The sequence below is a fragment of the Salmo salar genome, chromosome ssa07 (assembly GCF_905237065.1).
Source record: "Salmo salar chromosome ssa07, Ssal_v3.1, whole genome shotgun sequence".
Taxonomy (NCBI): domain Eukaryota; kingdom Metazoa; phylum Chordata; class Actinopteri; order Salmoniformes; family Salmonidae; genus Salmo; species Salmo salar.
In genome coordinates, this window is record NC_059448.1 from 35,667,631 (window position 1) to 35,688,874 (window position 21,244).

Here is a 21,244-nt window from a genome sequence, read left to right on the forward strand (position 1 = left end):
GATAATCTTCAAAGTAAGCATTCCTTTCTACTGCAATAATCAGAGGCAGTCCCTGTCTCTCTCACACACACAGACACAGCCCCACACAGACACAGCCCCACACAGACACACACAAACTCCTCTAAACACTGAGTAAAAGCGAATATATATGAATATTCCTGGGTTATAACTGAGTCTACATGTGAAGAAAAGTTGAAGAAAATCATAAGTGCCTGTGAGAATGTACATACAAGTTACTGCGGTAATTAGGGACAAAACAGCACAAAAGGTTGGCTGGCTGGGAGTGCATCCTAATGTACTGCTGCCTCTGAAGAGAGGTGAGTCACCAGCATACAAATGGCCCTCTCTGGAGTAGAGTGAGACTGGAGTGAAGGAGAGGAGAGACCGCCATCTGAATGACAGATACAAAGAGCACAGAAAAGACGACGAGAGGAGAGAGATGATAGAAGTAAGCGAGTTGAGCGAGGTGAGAGGAGAGAAAGAGCGAGCGAGAGATACAGTATGTATATGATTGCCATAGCCTGGTCGACATCCCATGACCATTAATTCTGTGTAGTATATACATTGTATATAACTTATAAGTAATAAATAGTAACCATCATGCATGTACATTTTGTTGTTTATTTATTTGCCATTCTTTCTTTTTCTTTTAGAATCTTAAAAGGTATCTATTGAAGATTACACAATACAACAACAGTAGTGTTGTACCTGTATACATGATTATATGTACTATTATTGTTACTACTCAAATGAACTGTATTTCATTATTTTAAAAAAAAGCATATTGATGAGTTAGTTAAGAAGCTGAGAATACCCCCTAAAAGAAATACCGGCAAATTTTAAATAAATAAAAAATAAATCACCAAAATAAAAATGGGCTTCTTCTATAGAAATAGGTCCTGCCACTCGCTAAATAGTAGAAAACAGATTATTCAGTCGATGTTTCTATCAGTCCTAGACTACAGCGGCAACGTCGACAGTTAAAGTCGGAAGTTTACATACACTTTAGCCAACTACATTTAAACTCAGTTTTTCACAATTCCTGACATTTAATCCTAGTAAAAAGTCCCTGTCTTAGATCATTTAGGATCACCACTTTATTTTAAGAATGTGAAATGAAAGAATAATAGTAGAGAGAATGATTTATTTCTTTCATCAATTTCTTTCATCACATTCCCAGTCGGTCAGAACTTTACATACACTCAATTAGCGTTTAGTAGAATTGCCTTTAAATTGTTTAAATTGGGTCAAACGTGTCGGTTAGCCTTCCACAAGCTTCCCACAATAAGTTGGGTGAATTTTGGCTCATTCCTCCTTACAGAGCTGGTGTAACTGAGTCAGGTATGTAGGCCTCCTTGCTCGCACACGCTTTTTCAGTTCTGCCCCCACATTTTCTAAAGGCTTGAGGTCAGGGCTTTGTGATGGCCACTCCAATACCTTGATTTGTTGTCCTTAAGCCATTTTGCCACAACTCTGGAAATATGCTTGGGGTCAATGTCCATTTGGAAGACCCATTTGCGACAAAGCTTTAACTTCCTGACTGATGTCTTGAGATGTTGCTTCAATATATCCACATCATTTTCCTCCCTCATGATGCCATCTATTTTGTAAAGTGCACCAGTCCCTCCTACAGCAAAGCACCCCAACAACATGATGCTGCCACCCCCGTGCTTCACTGTTGGATGGTGTTCTTCGGCTTGCAAGCCTCCCCCTTTTTCCTCCAAACATAACGGTGGTCAATATGGCCAAACAGTTCTATTTTTGTTTCATCAGACCAGAGGACATTTCTCCAAAAAGTACGATCTTTGTCCCCATGTGCAGTTGCAAACTGTAATCTGGCTTTTTTATGTCGGTTTTGGAGCAGTGGCTTCTTCCTTGCTCAGCGGCCTTTCAGGTTATGTCGATATAGGACTCGTTTTACTGTGGATATAGATACTTTTGTACCTGTTTCCTCCAGCATCTTCACAAGGTCCTTTGCTGTTGTTCTGGGATTGATTTGCACTTTTCGCACCAAAGTACGTTCATCTGTAGGAGACAGAATGCTTCTCCTTCCTGAGCGTTATGACGGCTGCGTGGTCCCATGGTGTTTATACTTGCGTACTATTGTTTGTACACATGAACGTGGTACCCTCAGGCATTTGGAAAATGCTCCCAAGGATGAACCAGACTTGTGGAGGTCTACAATATTTTTTCTGAGGTCTTGGTTGATTCTTTTGGTTTTCCCATGATGTCACGCAAAGAGGCACTGAGTTTGAAGGTAGGCCTTGAAATACATCCACAGGTACACCTCCAATTGACTCAAATGATGTCAATTAGCCTATCAGAAGTGTATGTAAATGTCTGACCCACTGAAATTGTGATACAGTGAATTATAAGTAGAGGTCGACTGATTAAATCGGAAGGGCCGATTAATTAGGGCAGATGTCAAGTTTTCATAACAATCGGTAATCGGTATTTTTGGGTACCGATTGTGGCCGATATATATATATTTTTTTACACCTTTATTTAACTAGGCAAGTCAGTTAAGAACACATTCTTATTTCAATGACGGCCTAGGAACGATGGGTTAACTGCCTTGTTCAGGGGCAGAACGACAGCTCGGGGATTCGTTTTTGCAACCTTCCAGTTACTAGTCCAACGCTCTAACCACCTGCCTTACACTGCACTCCATGAGGAGCCTGCGTGGCAGGCTGACGACCTGTTACGCAAGGGCAGCATGAAGCCAAGGTAAGTTGCTAGCTAGCATTAAACTTAACTTATATAAAACAATAAAACATCAAAACTAGTTAAATACACATGGTTGATGATATTACTAGTTTATCAAGCATGTCCAGCATTGCATATAATCGATGCGGTGCCTGTTAATTTCTCATTGAATCACAGCCTACTTCGCCAAACGGGTGATGATTTAACAAGCGCATTCGTGAAAAAAGCACTGTCGTTGCACCAATGTGAACCGAACCATAAACATCAATGCCTTTCTTTAAAATCAATACACAAGTATATATTTTTAAACCTGCATATTTAGTTAATATTGCCTGCTAACATGAATTTCTTATAACTAGGGAAATTGTGTCACTTCTCTTGCGTTCCATGTAAGCAGTCAGGGTATATGCAGCAGTTTGGGCCACCTGGCTCGTTGCGAACTGTGTGAAGTAAATGTATTCCTAACAAAGACGGTAATTAATTTGGCAGAATTGTACATAATTATGACATAACATTGAAGGTTTTACAATGTAACAGCAATATTTAGACCTAGGGATGCCATCCGGAACGGTTCCGTATTTCACTGAAAGAATAAACGTTTTGTTTTCGAAATGATAGTTTCCAGATTCGACCATATTAATGACCAAAGGCTCGTATTTGTGTGTGTTATTATGTTATAATTAAGTCTATGATTTGATATTTGATAGAGCAGTCTGACTGAGCGATGGTAGGCAGCAGCAGGCTCGTAAGCATTCATTCAAACAGCACTTTTGTGTGTTTGCCAGCAGCTCTTTGCTGTGCTTCAAGCATTGAGCTGTTTATGACTTCAAGCCTATCAACTCCCGAGATTAGGCTGGTGTAACCGATGTGAAATGGCTAGCTAGTTAGTGGGGTGCGCGCTAACAGCGTTTCAAACGTCACTCGCTCTGAGACTTGGAGTAGTTGTTCCCCTTACTCTGCAAGGGCCGCGGCTTTTGTGGAGCGATGGGTAACGATGCTTCGAGGGTGGCTGTTGTCGATGTGTTCCTGGTTCGAGCCCAGGTAGGGGCGAGTAGAGGGACGGAAGCTATTCTGTTACACTGGCAATACTAAAGTGCCTATAAGAACATCTAATAGTCAAAGGTATATGAAATACAAATCGTAAAGAGAGAAATAGTCCTATAATAACTACAACCTAAAACGTCTTACCTGGGAATATTGAAGACTCATGTTAAAAGGAACCACCAGCTTTCATATGTTCTCATGTTCTGAGCAAGGAACTTAAACGTTAGCTTTTTTACATGGCACATATTGCACTTTTACTTTCTTCTCCAACACTTTGTTTTTGCATTATTTAAACCAAATTGAACATGTTTCATTATTTATTTGAGGCTAAATTTATTTTATTTATGTATTATATTAAGTTAAAATAAGTGTTCATTCAGTATTGTTGTAATTGTCACTATTTCAAATGCATAAAAAAATAATAATAATAAAAAAATAATAATAAAGAAAATCGTCCGATTAATCGGTATCAGCTTTTTTGGTCCTCCAATAATCGGTATCAGCGTTGAAAAATCATAATCGGTCAACCTCTAATTATAAGTGAAATAATCTGTCTATAAACAATTGTTGGAAAAATTACTTGTGTCAGGCACAAAGTAGATGTCCTAACCGACTTGCCAAAACTATAGTTGTTAACAAGAAATTTGTGGAGTGGTTGAAAAATTAGTTTTAATGACTCCAACCTAAGTGTATGTAAACATCCGACTTCAACTGTATATGAACACAGCTGCCACTTCATTAAAGCAGTTAGTTGCAGTTTATCATAGCGCACTGAGCTATATTACAGGTGACAATTTTAGTGCTCATCAAGGCATTCTCTACCAGAAAGTTGGCTGGCCCTATTTGATGTCACGTAGGTTGATACATTGCTATGTTTTAATTTATAAATCCCTTTTACAAAAAGTACCACTGTACCTAACATCTTTACTAAACTTTAGACATACTAGTTACCACACCCGGTTTCAGGGATAACTTTGGAAATTCCTTTGGTCTCTACTGAGTTCGGTAAATCAGCTTTAAGTTCATGCACCTTATTTGTTTTAAAATCTTCAAAATGTTCTTCAATTTGATGTTTTGGTGCCTCGAGGGCAATTCAGAAATCTGATTGAGGACTGTATCACTGATGAATGTATTTGTTTTTTTATGTCTGTGTTTTTCTTTCTGCTTGAATTTTCTATTTATATCGATGTGTGTATTTTCTGTAATGTATGTAATTCAGGGCTCATCTGTAAAAGAGACCTTGGTCTCAGTATGACTCCTTGATAAAATAAAGGTTAAGTAAATGCATCCTCATTGCATTGTAATGTACTTACTGAAATACTGCCCATATGTAATGTACTTACTTAAATCCTGCTTTGTCAATATCTACAAATTGTATTTCATGCCAATAAAGCAAAGAATGAGAGAGAAAGAGAGAGAGAGAGAGAGAACTAGTTCAAGTCAGCACCCTGGTTCCCTGGTGTAATTACACAACATTTCATCCCTAGCGAGTGTTTAGAAAAAAACACAGCGAGACAAAATGGTGGAAGCGGGCACCACCCGGGAACCGTGTCGGGCGTGTGGCTAGCAGCAGCACTCCGCTCTGAACACACTGATGAATGGCTGTATGGATAATATAGCCTTGCCACCTACCTGCCTTCTTCCACTGCCTAGCTACCTCTGTATATGGGGCCAATTACATCAAGGCCAAACACACACTCGCATTCTCACACATACGGGCGCACACGCACACACACACACACGGCTCTAATGCTATGGCTGTAAATCAATAAGCGACAAAGAGAGCGAGAAAGTGAGGAGGCGGACCAGTTCCCTGGGTGATATGCTCAACGCTGCCCGCCACCAGGCTGACGGGTAAAAGGCTGTATCTGGCTACGGTACAGTGCAGAGAGAGAATATGTACCATTCACACACTCTAATTCTGAAGAGATGGAACAGAGAGGGAAAGTGGGAGGGAACAACTAACCTACACACAGGGGACTCTATTGTGACTAAACCTGTATGTATTCATGTGTGTGGCCAAATCAACACACACAATGCATCATAGCTGCACCCCTGGAACTACTACTCCACATTCACATAAATATACACACGCCTAACCGTTCTCTCCTGGGGCGGTGGTACACACATACAAGCACACACACACAGGCACTCAGTGAATGTAAACAGCGGAAAGGAGAATCCATATACCTGAATGCCGTCCAACAGCTTGCTCATGCACCAGAAACTGTCAGCCTCGATGTTCCGCAAAGTCTCCTCCTGCAAGCTGGACACGTCAAAGTTCTCCACCTCCTCCTCTGTACCGAGAGAGAGAGAGTGAAAAAGAGAGTGAATTGGGTCTATCAGCATCACAGCAGGGGCCTTCTATTAAACAAGGAAAAAATAAGAGAAAGATGTTCTTGAAGAGAGCCTGAGGAGTCTTTCTCTCCTTGACGAAGTGTAGTGGTACAGATGGTTGTTCTCAGCGCTTCATGGAGGGTCTCTCTAACAACACCTGTTAACGCGTCAATTTTCTCTCCACCACATTCACACAAACATTACTTACATCATTTTTTTAATTTCACCTTTATTTAACCAGGTAGGCTAGTTGAGAACAAGTTCTCATTTACAACTGCGACCTGGCAAAGAATAAAGCAAAGCAGTTCGACACATACAACAACAGAGTTACACATGGAATAAACAAACATAGTCAATAATACAGTAGAAAACATCAATAAGTAGGCCATGGTGGCGAAGTAATTACAATATACCAATTAAACACTGGAGTGATTGATGTGCAGAAGATGAATGTGCAAGTAGAGATACTGGGGTGCAAAGGAACAAGATAAATAAATAAATAAATACAGTATGAGGACGAGGTAGTTGGATGGGCTATTTAAAGATGGGCTATGTACAGGTGCAGTGATCTGTAAACTGCTCTGACAGCTGGTGCTTAAAGCTAGTGAGGGAGATATGAGTCTCTAGCTTCAGTGATTTATGCAGTTTGTTCCAGTCATTGGCAGCAGAGAACTGGGAGGAAAGGTGGCCAAAGGAGGAATTGGCTTTGGGTGTGACTAGTGAGATATACCTGCTGGAGCGCATGCTACGGGTTGGTGCTGCTATGGTGACCAGTGAGCTGAGATAAGGCGGGGCTTTGCCTAGCAGAGACTTGTAGATGACATGGAGCCAGTGGGTTTGGCGACGGGTATGAAGCGAGGGCCAGCCAACGAGAACGTACAGGCCGCAATGGTCGGCAGTATATGGGGCTTTGGTGACAAAACGGATGGCACTGTGATAGACTGCATCCAATTTGTTGAGTAGTGTTGGAGGCTATTTTGTAAATTACATCGCCGAAGTCGATGATCGGTAGGATGGTCAGTTTTACAAGGGTATGTTTGGCAGCATGAGTGAAGGATGCTTTGTTGCGAAACAGTCTAACCAGACACCTAGGTATTTGTAGTTGTCCACATATTCTAAGTCAGAACCGTCCAGAGTAGTGATGCTGGACGGGTGGGCAGCGATCGGTTGAAGAGCATGCATTTAGTTTTACTTGCATTTAAGTTGCAGTTGGAGGCAACGGAAGGAGAGTTGTATGTCATTGAAGCTCGTCTGGAGGTTAGTTAACACAGTGTCCAAAGAAGGGCCAGAAGTATACAGAATGGTGTCGTCTGCGTAGAGGTGGATCAGAGAATCACCAGCAGCAAGAGTGACATCATTGCTGTATACAGAGAAAAGAGTCGGCCCGAGAATTGAACCCTGTGGCATCCCCATAGACTGCCAGAGGTCCGGACAACAGGCCCTCCGATTTGAACACTGAACTCTATCAGAGAAGTAGTTGGTGAACCAGGCGAGGCAGTCATTTGAGAAACCAAGGCTGTTGAGTCTGCCGATAAGAATGTGGTGATTGAGAGAGTCGAAAGCCTTGGCCAGGTCGATGAATACGGCTGTACAGTAATGTCTCCTATCGATGGCGGTTATGATATCGTTTAGGACCTCGGGCGTGGCTGAGGTGCACCCATGACCAGCTCTGAAACCAGATTGCATAGTGGAGAAGGTACGGTGGGATTCGAAATTGTTGGTAATTTGTTTGTTAACTTGGCTTTCGAAGACCTTAGAAAGGCAGGGTAGGATAGATATTGGTTTGTAGCAGTTTGGGTCTAGATTGTCTCCCCCTATGAAGAGGGGGATGATCGCGGCAGCTTTCCAATCTTTGGGAATCTCAGACGATACGAAAGAAAGGTTGAACAGACTAGTAATAGGGGTTGCAATAATTTTGGCAGATAATTTTAGAAAGAGGGTCCAGATTGTCTAGCCCGGCTGATTTGTAGGAGTCCAGATTTTGCAGCTCTTTCAGAACATCAGCTGTCTGGATATGGGTAAAGAAGAAATGAGGGAGGCTTGGGCGAGTTGCTGTGGTTATGCAGAATGTTGGTTCTTACATCTACAACCAGTCATTCAACCACATCTACTCTCCACAGTCATTCAAATATACAGTACTAATCTATATAAAAATAAAAAATAAATGATCATTTTTGTGTCATCTTACTCTTTCAGTATGTTCTCTGCACATAGACCTATCATTTAAACCATGCGTAATATCTTCAAAAGCCATTGAAATACAGTACAGATTATGAAGCTATACATCAGCAATGAAGTCCATCTGTGGGTTAAGTGTATTAACACCTGAATGACAGTTGGAACATACCTCACTGATTTAACCATTTACACCCCCCCAGACTCTGTCCGTTCGTTCATTCGTACGTGCACTACCGTTCAAATGTTTGTGGTCACTTAGAAATGTGCTTGTTTTTGAAAGGAAAGCACAATTTTGTCCATTAAAATAACATAAAATTTATCAGAAATAGTGTAGACATTGTTAATGTTTGTAGCTGGAAACGGCAGATTTTTTTAAATGGAATATCTACATAGGCGTACAGAGGCCCATTATCAGCAACCATCACTCCTGTGTTCCAATGGAAAATTGTGTTAGGTAATCCAAGTTTATCATTTTAAAAGGCCAACTGATCATTAGAAAACCCTTTTGCAATTATGTTAGCACAGCTGAAAACGGTTGTTGTGATTCAAGAAGCAATACAACTGGCCTACTTTAGACTAGTTGAGAATCTGGAGCATTAGCATTTGTGAGTTTGATTACAGGCTCAAAATGGCTAGAAACAAAGAACAAGTCCTCAAATGGCAGCTTCATTAAATAGTACCCACAAAACACGAGTCTCAACGTCAACAGTGAAGAGGCGACTTTGGGATGCAGGCCTTCTAGGCAGAGTTGCAAAGAAAAAGCCATATCTCAGACTGGCCAATAAAAATAAAAGATTAAGATGGGCAAAAGAAAACAGACACTGGACAGAGGAACTCTGCCTAGAATGCCAGTATCCCGGAGTCACCTCTTCACTGTTGACGTTGAAACTGGTGTTTTGCGAGTACTATATAATGAAGCTGTCAGTTGAGGACTTGTGAGGCGTCTGTTTCTAAAACTAGACACTAATGTACTTGTCCTCTTGCTCAGTTGTGCACCGGGGCCTCCCACTCCTCTTTCTATTCTGGTTAGAGCCAGTTTGTTCTGTTCTGTGAAGGGAGTAGTACACAGCGTTGTACGAGATCTTCAGTTTCTTGGCAATTTCTCGCATGGAATAGCCTTCATTGCTCAGAACAAGATTAGACTGACGAGTTTCAGAAGAAAGTTCTTTGTTTCTGGCAAAAAAATTGTATTTATTGTACCCTTATTTAACTAGGCAAGTCAGCTAAGAACAAATTGTTATTTTCAATGACGGCCTAGGAACAGTGGGTTAACTGCCTTGCTCAGGGGCAGAACAACAGATTTTTACCTTGTCAGCTCTGGGATTTGATCTAGCAACCTTTCGGTTACTAGTCCAACGCTCCAACGTCTAGTAATCAAGCCTGTAATCAAACCAACAAATGCTGATGCTCCAGATACTCAACTATTCTATAGAAGGCCAGATTGAAAACTGTTGTGCTGATTTAAAGAAGCATTCTTTAAATCAGAAACAGCTGTGCTAACATAATTGCAAAAGGGTTTTCTAATGATCAATTAGCCTTTGAAAATGATAAACTTGGATTAGCTAACACAACATGCCATTGGAACACAGGAGTGATGTTAGCTGATAATGGGCCTCTGTATGCTTATGTAGATATTCCATAAAAAAAAATCTACAGTTTCAAGCTACAATAGTCATTTACAACATTAACAATGTCTACACTGCATTTCCGATAAATGTTATGTTATTTTAATGGACAAAAAAAGTGATTTTCTTTCAAAAACAAGGACATTTCTAAGTGACCCCAAACTTTTGAACGGTAGTGTACATACGTACTAGGGTTGAATGAGATTTACCACCCAAAACCACTCCCTTTGACCAGGATAAATAACTGAGAAACCCGTAAATTATAATCAATTATCTATATGAACAGCATAGCATGAAACAGACCTGCTAAATTATATGTGATGTCTAAATCTGGCTTTGCTACGGCCTCTGCATGATGAATCAACACTCAGGGTGGGGACAGGCAGCCCATCGCCGTATGCAACGCAGTTCACAATGCATGTACACCTATCATCTCATGTTAACTTTCTTTTCTTGTGATAGGTAGGCCTGTCTGCATTTGCTGCAGCATAGCCTATGCTACAGTAATATAAAGACTGGAGTCGTGTCTAATTTACCCATCTCCATCTGGCATCACATTATTTTCTAATTGCAAAGACATATTTTCTAATTGCAGCTGCAGATTTTTTAAAATCACTTGAATATCGTTGCTTTAAATCAATGCACGTGTGACTACTCTCTCAGTCTTTCTCTCTCTCTCCATTTAAAGTGCATCCAAAATAGATAATCCTGTTCTAGATTGATATATAACCCTATATATAGATGTCCTAGCCTACTTCTTTCGGGTAATACATTCAATGTAGTATTAGCCTTTTATTTAGCTAAATAATGATGGGTTATGCATAAGCTTAGCCTCTGTCTCATGCGCAATACGCAAGCACCTGTGCTCCGCTGGCCTCTCATAAAAAAAAACACTACTTAGCTCTTTTGCCATTTCTTATACCAATAGACAATTCAAAGAGGGACGCAAGCTAATTTTTGATGAATGTTAAACACAGAAACCAAAAGAAGAGCGAACCTGCGATGGCGGTAGGCTATAGCAGTTATTTATTCAGGCCCATGGTTTGAACGATGTGCGTAATTCCAGTCCATATAATTCAATACAGTAATACAGTTCACACTCCAAAAGATTAGCCTACTGGAGCTAGTTTCATTTATGTACCCAAGAGAGCATATATCTTTGGAATTGTATGTTTTTCTGTCGTGCGTAATGTGCAGTAGCCTATATCGTATATGCATTGGATAACAGCAAGAACATTTGGGCTTTTTTGGGATCGGGCTCATTAAATGTGGTTAATGTAGGGCTCAAAAAATGTATTTAATATATGTCTCATCAGGCTCGGGAAGCATCAGGTTCGAATTTTCATGCTGATCAAAGCCCTAATAAAATCCGGACATATTTATATGATTTCAAATGCTTTGGATGACACTTCCGGTTTTGGAGGGAAATACCGGGTTACCCAGAAGAAAGGTGAATTATTCTCGGGATGTAACATTTGTAAAATACCTGGAAAATATTAAACCCTAATACTTATGTTCTTTAGTCACATACGATATCGCAGACACCAAATTCCAAACGTATCTCCTGTCCCATTTGTGTTACAGTCATGGACATTTTGTACATATGCAGTTGAAGTCAGAAGTTTACATACACCTTAGCCAAATATATTAAAACTCAGTTTTTAACAATCCCTGACATTTAATCCTAGTAAAAAGTCCCTGTCTTAGGTCAGTTAGGATCACCAATTTATTTTAAGAATGTGAAATGTCAGAAAAATAGTTGAGAGAATGATTTATTTCAGCTCCACATTCCCAGTGGGTCAGAAGTTTACATACACTCAATTAGTATTTTGGAGCATTGCCTTAAAATTGTTAAATTTGGGTTAAACGTTTCGGGTAGCCTTCCACAAGCTTCCCACAATAAGTTGGGTGAATTTTGGCCCATTCCTCCTGACAGAGCTGGTGTAACTGAGTCAAGTTTGTAGGCATCCTTGCTCGCACATGCTTTTTCAGTTCTGCCAACAAATTTTATATAGGATTGAGGTCAAGGCTTTGTGATGGCCACTCCAATACCTTGACTTTGTTGTCCTGAAGCCATTTTGCCACAACTTTGGAAGTATGTTTGGGGACACTGTCCATTTGGAAGACCCATTTGCGACCAAGCTTTAACCTCCTGACTGATGTATTGAGATGTTGCTTCAATATATCCACATAATTTTCTATCCTCATGATGCCATCAATTTTGTGCGGTGCACCAGTCCCTCCTGCAGCAAAGCACCCCCACAACATGATGCTGCCACCCCTGTGCTTTATGGTTGGGATGGTGTTCTTCGGCTTGCAACCCTCCACCTTTTTCCTCCAAACATAACGATGGTCATTACGGCCAACCAGTTTTATTTTTATTTCATCAGACCAGAGGACATTTCTCCAAAAAGTACGATCTTTGTCCCCATGTGCAGTTGCAAACCGTAGTCTGGCTTTTTTATGGTGGTTTTGGAGCAGTGGCTTCTTCCTTGCTGAGCAGACTTTCAGGTTATGTCGATATAGGACACGTTTTACTGTGGATATAGACACTTTTGTACCTGTTTCCTCCAGCATCTTCACAAGGTCCTTTGCTGTTGTTCTGGGATTTTCACTTTTCGTACCAAAGTACGTTCATCTCTAGGAGATAGAACACGTCTCTATTCTGAGCGGTATGATGGCTTCGTGGTCCCATGGTATAAAAACTTGCGCACTATTGTTTGTACAGATGAACGTGGTACCTTCAGGCGTTTGGAAATTTCTCCCAAGGATGAACCAGACTTGGTTGATTTCTTTTGATTTTCCCATGATGTCACGCAAAGAGCACTGAGTTTGAAGGAAGGCCTTGAAATACATCCACAGGTACACCTCCAATTGACTCAAATGATGTCAATTAGCCTATCAGTAGCTTCTAAAGCTATGACATAATTTTCTGGAATTTTCCAAGCTGTTTAAAGGCACAGTCAACTTAGTGTATGTAAACTTCTGACCCACTGGAATTATAAGTGAAATAATCTGTCTGTAAACAATTGTTGGAAAAATGACTTGTGTCTTGCACAAAGTAGATGACTTGCCAAAACTATAGCTAACAAGAAATTTGTGGAGTGGTTGAAAAACAAGTTTTAATGACTACAACCTAAGTGTATGTAAACTTCCGACTTCAACTGTATATGCATCTTCTCAAGAGCAACACGTTTCCCATAAGGACCTACAGTAAGGGAAAAAAGTATTTGATCCCCTGCTGATTTTGTATATTTGCCCACTGACAAAGAAATGATCAGTCTAAAATTTTAATGGTAGGTTGATTTGAACAGTGAGAGACAGGATAACAACAACCAAAAAAATCCAGAAAAACGCATGTCCAAAATGTTATAAATTGATTTGCATTTTAATGAGGGAAATAAGTATTTGACCCCCACTCAATCAGAAAGATTTCTGGCTCCCAGGTGTCTTTTATACAGGTAACGAGCTGAGATTAGGAGCACACTCTTAAAGGGAGTGATCCTAATCTCAGTTTGTTACCTGTAAAAAAGACACCTGTCCACAGAAGCAATTAATCAATCAGATTCCAAACTCTCCACCATGGCCAAGACCAAAGAGCTCTCCAAGGATGTCTGGGACAAGATTGTAGACATACACAAGGCTGGAATGGGCTACAAGACCACCGCCAAGCAGCTTGGTGAGAAGGTGACAACAGTTGGTGCGATTATTCGCAAATGGAAGAAACACAAAAGAACTGTCAATCTCCCTCGGCCTGGGGCTCCATGCAAGATCTCGCCTTGTAGAGTTGCAATGATCATGAGAACGGTGAGGAATCAGCCCAGAACTACACGGGAAGATGTTGTCAATGATCTCAAGGCAGCTGGGACCATAGTCACCAAGAAAACAATTGGTAACACACTACGCTGTGAAGGACTGAAATCCTGCAGCGACCGCAAGGTCCCCCTGCTCAAGAAAGCACATATACATGCCCGTCTGAAGTTTGCCAATGAACATCTGAATGATTCAGAGGACAACTGGGTGAAAGTGTTGTGGTCAGATGAGACCAAAATGGAGCTCTTTGGCATCAACTCAACTCGATGCGTTTGGAGGAGGAGGAATGCTGCCTATGACCCCAAGAACACCATCCCCACCGTCAAACATGGAGCTGGAAACATTATACTTTGGGGGTGTTTTTCTGCTAAGGGGACAGGACAACTTCACCGCATCAAAGGGACGATGGATGGGGCCATGTACTGTCAAGTCTTGGGTGAGAACCTCCTTCCCTCAGCCAGAGCATTGAAAATGGGTCGTGGATGGGTATTCCAGCATGACAATGACTCAAAACACACGGCCAAGGCAACAAAGGAGTGGCTCAAGAAGAAGCACATTAAGGTCCTGGAGTGGCCTAACCAGTCTCCAGACCTTAATCCCGTAGAAAATCTGTGGAGGGAGCTGAAGGTTTGAGTTGCCAAATGTCAGCCTCGAAACCTTAATGACTTGGAGAAGATCTGCAAAGAGGAATGGGGCAAAATCCCTCCTGAGATGTGTGCAAACCTGGTGGCCAACTACAAGAAACGTCTGACCTCTGTGATTGCCAATAAGGTTTTTGCCACCAAGCACTAAGTCATGTTTTGCAGAGGGGTCAAATACTTATTTCCCTCATTAAAATGCAAATCAATTTATAACATTTTTGACATGCGTTTTTCTGGATTTTTGTGTTGTTATCCTGTTTCTCACTGTTCAAATAAACCTACCATTAAAATGATAGACTGATCATTTCTTTGTCAGTGGGCAAACATACAAAATCAGCAGGGGATCAAATACCTTTTTCCCCTCACTGTATAAGCTCGACCCATTACATACAGCGAATGAAAAAATACAATAATTTGTTGCCTTGTTAACCATACGTCCTTCTAATTACCTCTATATGTCCATCATGTGTCGACCTGGGTTAATTTAGACCAGGTGTAATATAATCTGTTATCACGCTGATGGGTGCCATATGGGATCATGAACATATAATGAGATTAGGTGAGGCGTGGGGAACATGAGGAGTGTATGACAGATATGGTGTGGGCTGTAGGGAGGGCTGTATGTAGGGTTTGACACATTCTTGACAACTGCAACACAGTGGAACTCTAGAGAGAGACGATACTGATTAATCACACTCTACTACTCACACACACCTGACGAACCACTATCTCTTTATACACATCACTGGCCTGCCGCCTATCAGGTGTGTGTCCCCTCAGTGGCTTCTCTGACAGGTAACACCAGGGGAGGTGAGCAGCAGCCGCCCTCAGGTAAAAAGGGAGAAGAGACAAACTGCTGAAGACAGGCTCTAAAGGACAGGGAGAAGGAATGGCTGGATGGATTGTTCAAAGACAGGAGAGCCTTTTCAGGAGCCCTTAATACAGTGGTCACCAACCAGTCGATTACCAAACATTTCTGTAGAAAAGCCAACGATATAGCCTTGCGCTCCTCTCTATTTATTTGTATTCGTCTTGCGCTGTTGGCGGTAGGTCCACTTGATTCAGAAGCCCTGCACCCCGGGTAGGCAAAGTCTTCCCATTTTTAACCGTTTAATTTGTCTGAAGGGATAAACTCCGCCTACCCGGCAGACCAGGAGAGCTAAATCAAGTGCGCCTACTGTGCTGGCCAATCGGATAGCTCATATCAACGTGCCTACAGCTTCCACGAAACTATCAAAGAATACAGCAAAGAGCTGCTGTTTCTATGAGTGAGTTCATGTTTAAGTTTTTATTCAGCATTGTCACAGTTTTGTTCTCCAACACTTTTACAAAACATCAAATATGCTAATCCCTACTTCCACTCGTGCTACAAGCAGCACTGCAGCTGCAATGAATGAAGTAGCCAAGTGTATGAATATGTTGCGTTTTTTATTATTAGCAGCTCTTCGTGTCTATTTTAATTTCGAAGAATATTTCATTTTTTCTGGTCATGCAAACCCCATCAATTCGTGCATGAGACAGAAATAAAGTGGTGCGACTCGAGTTTCACCATCAGGTGGAAGACTGTGTCCCCTCTCTCTGGTCAGTCTCACCAGAGGAAAGGAGAGAGCAGGGGCCGTGAGAAGCAGACACTCTGCTGCTCTCTCCTTTCCTCCGCTGAGACTGACCATCAGATACAGGTATCAGTCCAGTAAAATAAAAAAGCTAATTATTTCAATTTATGCTCAGCTATACCTAGCAAGTGATACAACTGATCTATTTTGTTACCAAAGCACGAGTTTTGAAATATAATATGGTCTGAGAAGAACAATATTGGCAGGCCAATCATAGCCAATATGCTGTGATAATGTATTAGACCTACAGCACAAACCTCATTCCTACAGAGCTATTTTTATTAAGTCATGTTTTAGTTTTTTTTAATCTGAGCGGTAGATCTCGACTTGGTGACCACTGCCTTAATACAAATCAGACCCTTCCCATCTCGTCTTAACTGCCAGTTTAACATTGTTCTGTTCAAGTGAGGTGAGGGTAGGGGAGACAGTTGTATAGGAGTGTGTACAAGTATCTTGGGGTAAGGGGGTTGATGTGGAATTGGGGCTAACTCAGAGTATGCATGAACAAGGGTACAAGAAAGAAGGCACAGTGTTTCTATTCGTCTGTACTACTTGTTCCACAAATCAACAGCTCCCCCTGTGGTCACTGGAGGAACTGAAGCCTGCTCTGACAGGACAATGCCATAGAAGTGAATTTCCATTGCGAGGGAAGCACAGCAAATATGATTTTGTTATATTGGGAAATCTGAGTCTCCTACACAGTGTTCTCTCTCACAGCCAGAGTGCTCTCTGCTTTATTCAGCCACACACTCACTCTACCTCTCTCCCCTACACACTCTTTACTAAGACAAGTCACTAGGCCACCACTCAGTTTGACGTCATCAGCAGTAGACACCACAAAGCTAGAATAAGTTATATTTCTATGAGTCGACATGACACACAAACCCAGGGTGTAGTTCATATGTAATAATAAAAGCCTTTTGCTGAGAGGAAGAACGTGTTAGTAAGAGTGTGTTACGGGCATAATGAACAGAAGAACAGTTATAGGTGAGCAGTCAGATTATGTGGGTTAAATAGGCAGAGTGAAAAGTCCCAAGGTGTACTGTTCCTAGCTCCGCACAAACACACACACACTCTCCCTCCCTCCCTCCCTCCCTCCCTCCCTCCCTCCCTCTCTCACGGTAGGACCATGTCATCTGTCAAAGTGTATCGTCAGGCGAGAGAGAGGGGCTGTAGCCTGTGATCATTCAGCCACTACAGAGGCAAGGTGGCATGAGCATCACAAACACACACAGAGAGAGAGAGAGAGATGACACAGGCACTGAACATCACACTGACTGGACACAGGAACCAGAGAGACAGAGGGACAATAGAGAACAGAGGACCAGAAAGCAGGGATACAGCCATACTAGGTGAAGCCCAGTCCATGGGAGGGTGAGATAAAGGTGTTTGACCATTAATAGCAGGATACAGGTGTATGGATAGACACACACTAGTACACAGGAACAAGCAAACATACACACACAGGCACTAGGTCTGAACCCCAATGAGTCAACTGGTCGATTGTTTGGTTCGATAGGCTGTTGGTCAATCGAGATTGCGAGCAGCAGAAATAAAAGAAAGAAAATGGTCATGGTGTAGCCTACAAGACACCTGTCTGATTCGAGTGTACTGATCCACTGTGGAGGCCGTTGGGATGGCACGGTCCATCAGTCTAAGACGTGCTACTGAAATTGTATATGGTTATATTATGTAAGGACAACGGTGCAACACAAATAAAAATGATATTATACAAATGCACTTTCTCCCGTGTTGGATAGCTGTTGCTGTTAAATGTGCCTGGCTTTATAAATCAACCATATATATATATATATATATATATATCTACCGAAATAAGATAAACAGGCAACACAAGCAGGATCTCAGTCTTTGTTTAATAGCACCAAGCCTCACGCAACCAGTCGATTGTTTGATCGATAGGCTGTTGGTCGATCGAGACCACAACATGTCGGATAAACAATTTCACAAATTCGGCTGTTTTTAACCTTTGTTATGCTTTACACTTTTTTTCATTAGAACAGCCTCTCTGGTATTACTTATAATTTCTTTAGTGTTGTTTACACTGTTCAAAATTGTCAGAAAAAATTGTTATAATAATAACAATCCTTTTTCTTGATCTCCTTCTTATTGTTATTATTATCATCATCATCATCATCAACAGGGCAAAACCCACTCTTTCTAGGCCGTCATTGTAAATAAGAATTTGTTCTTAACTGACTTGCCTAGTTAAATAAAGGTAAAATAAAAAAAAAAGTAAAGTCATTATCATTAGCAGGCTTAGTATAACCACCATTGAGCTGTAGGCCTAAGACCGCATCCTGTTTAGCCTTAATACCGTAACTAACTTAAGCCTATATTTCAATACTTATATAGGCTATTGTATAAATAAATCATTCATTCATTTGTTCATGTCATCACACAGCATATGAGTCATTCATGATTTGAAATGCAATCAAGCATTTCATTTTTCTTTTTAGATAAATGCGGCACTTGAATAATTAGCAAACCGTTCCATTTTGGCAATTGCATTCACAAATGCATGCGACTGTTCGGTCTTTGCTGTAATAAAGGCTTTCAAAAAACAACAACATTACAACATACTCCTTGGTATGCTTATAATTTATTTAGTGTTGTTTACATTGTTCCAAACGGTCAGAAAATGTTTTATTGTAATCTAACAGCACCTGTTTAGCACACATTATGCACGCAGCGCTTGCTGATTACCTTGATATCCAGTGTTTTCCACAACTACTCAAATTTATTCCACACATCTGACTTCCCCTTTACCTCCTGAGCAACCAAACATTCCCCCGTTTCGAGTTTGTCATGTCATCTGCATCTATTTTGCTGTCACATGTTTTACAGTGTTCAGAGTTTGTTATAACCAATTTATTGATGTGATTATGATATGCTATAGGCATATGTATCACATAAAGAAAGCAAGGGTTGAGGGAACAGGGAATGTTTTTCCTAAACAAATGAGGGATTTCGGCAAGATAACTTTTCAGTCAGAAATTACTGTAATTATGTTGCAGCTTCAGCAACACACACACAACGCAATAAACACTGTTAATGTTTTGTGGTGGACGCTGCAGTAGGGAGGAGAGAGCAACAATGGGTGCTAGTCACACAGTCACTCGCTGTCATTTGTTTAAAACACAGCAAATGACTCCCTCTAGTCATTTGTGCGTCTTAATTATTTAATCAAACAGGGCCCTTAAAGCATCAGACAAGCTCAGTGCATATAGTTGATTAAAACACATAGGATGTGTCTATATATGAAAACCTACAAGTAATACAATTTTGACCAATCGATTGATTGGTCGAAAGAACAGATGACTCTAGGTATACCAAGATTGTTTTAGTCAGGGACAGCCCTACATATATGCAGCGCACAAGCCATCTCTCTCACACACACACACGTCATCTCTCACACACACACGCCATCTCTCTCTCTCCCTCTCTCACACACGCACACACACACACATATCCCTAGAGCCTGGTGTTGTGATCATCTGGGTTCATTAACCTTTTCTCTACAGATTAGAAAGAGAGGGATGAGTTATGCCTGGTAAAACTAGTGCTGCAGCTCTATAGACCACACATCCCAAAATAGAACCATGCATATCTTCGGCCACCCTGGAAACAGTGGGTTAAAACTGCCTTTCTCAGGGGCAGAACATATTTTTACCATGTCAGCTCAGGGATTCGATACAACAACCTTTCAGTTATTGGCCCAACGCTCTAACCACTAGGCTTTCCTATTTTGTTGCCTTATAACCTGTAATTAAAATCTATATTTTTTTGGGGGGGGTTGAATCATTTGATTTACACAACATGCAAAATATTTTTTATTGTGAAACAAACAAAAAAAACTGAAAACTTGAGCATGCATAACTATTCACCCCCCCAAAAGTCAATACTTTGTTGAGCCACCTTACAGCTGCAAGTCTCTTCGGGTATGTCTCTATAAGTTTGGCACATCTAGCCACTGGGATTTGTGCCCATTCTTCAAGGCAAAACTGCTCCAGCTCCTTCAAGTTGGATGGGTTCCGCTGGTGTACAGCAATCTTTAAGTCATACCAAAGATCCTCAATTGGATTGAGGTCTGGGCTTTGACTAGGCCATTCCAAGACATTTAAATGTTTCCCCTTATACCACTCGAGTGTTGCTTTAGCAGTATGCTTAGGGTCATTGTCCTGCTGGAAGGTGAACCTCCGTCCCAGTCTCAAATCTCTGGAAGACTGAAACAGGTTTCTCCTCAAGAATTTCCCTGTATTTAGTGCCATCCATCATTCCTTCAATTCTGACCAGTTTCACAGTCCCTGCCGATGAAAAACATCACCACAGCATGATGCTGCCACCACCATGCTTCACTGTGGGGATGGTGCTCTCGGGATGATGTGAGGTGTTGGGTTTGCGCCAGACATAGCGTTTTCCTTGATGGCCAAAAAGCTCAATTTTAGTCTCATCTGACCAGAGTCTTCCATATGTTTGGGGAGTCTCCCACATGCCTTTTGGCAAACACAAAACGTGTTTGCTTATTCTTTTCTTTAAGCAATGGCTTTTTTCTCACCTCTCTTTCGTAAAGCTCAGCTCTATGTGGTGTACGGCTTAAAGTGGTCCTATGGACAGATTCTCCAATCTCCACTGTGGAGCTTTGCAGCTCCTTCAGGGTTATCTTTGCTCTCTTTGTTGCCTCTCTGATTAATGCCCTCCTTGCCTGGTCCGTGAGTTTTTGTGGGCGGCCCGCTCTTGGCAGGTTTGTTGAAGTGCCATATTCTTTCCATTTTTAAATAATGGATTTAAATGGTGCTCTGAGGGATGTTCAAAGTTTCAGATATTTTTTTTATAACACAACCCTGATTTGTACTTCTCCACAACTTTGTCCCTGACCTGTTTGGAGAGTTCCTCGGTCTTCATAGTGCCGCTTGCTTGGTTGTGCCCCCTGCTTAGTGGTGTTGCAGACTCTGGGGCCTTTCAGAACATGTGTATATATACTGAGATCATGTGACACTTAAATAAAATCCACCTGTGTGCAATCTAACTAATTATGTGACTTCTGAAAGCAATTGGTTGCACCAGATCTAATTTAGGGGCTTCATAGCAAAGGGGGTGAATACATATGCACGCACCACTTTTCCGTTTTAATTTGTATTTATGTTTTGAAAAAAGTTTTTTTATTTCACTTCACCAATTTGAACTATTTTGTGTATGTCCATTACATGAAATCCAAATAAAAATCAATTTAAATTACAAGTTGTAATGCAACAAAACAGGGAAAAAC

The 21,244-nt window shown here is 41.2% G+C and overlaps 1 protein-coding gene across 2 annotated transcripts in view; it reads right to left on the reverse strand.

Moving 5' to 3' along the window:
• Window positions 1-21,244, reverse strand: part of LOC106609109 (TBC1 domain family member 22B) — a 187,820-nt gene that overhangs the window by 98,564 nt on the left and 68,012 nt on the right. For both annotated transcript variants that reach the window (XM_014207530.2, XM_014207531.2), the window contains exon 10: window positions 5,941-6,047. In XM_014207530.2, coding sequence (XP_014063005.1) covers window positions 5,941-6,047 — 107 coding nt within the window. The remainder of the gene's footprint in view (window positions 1-5,940; window positions 6,048-21,244) is intronic.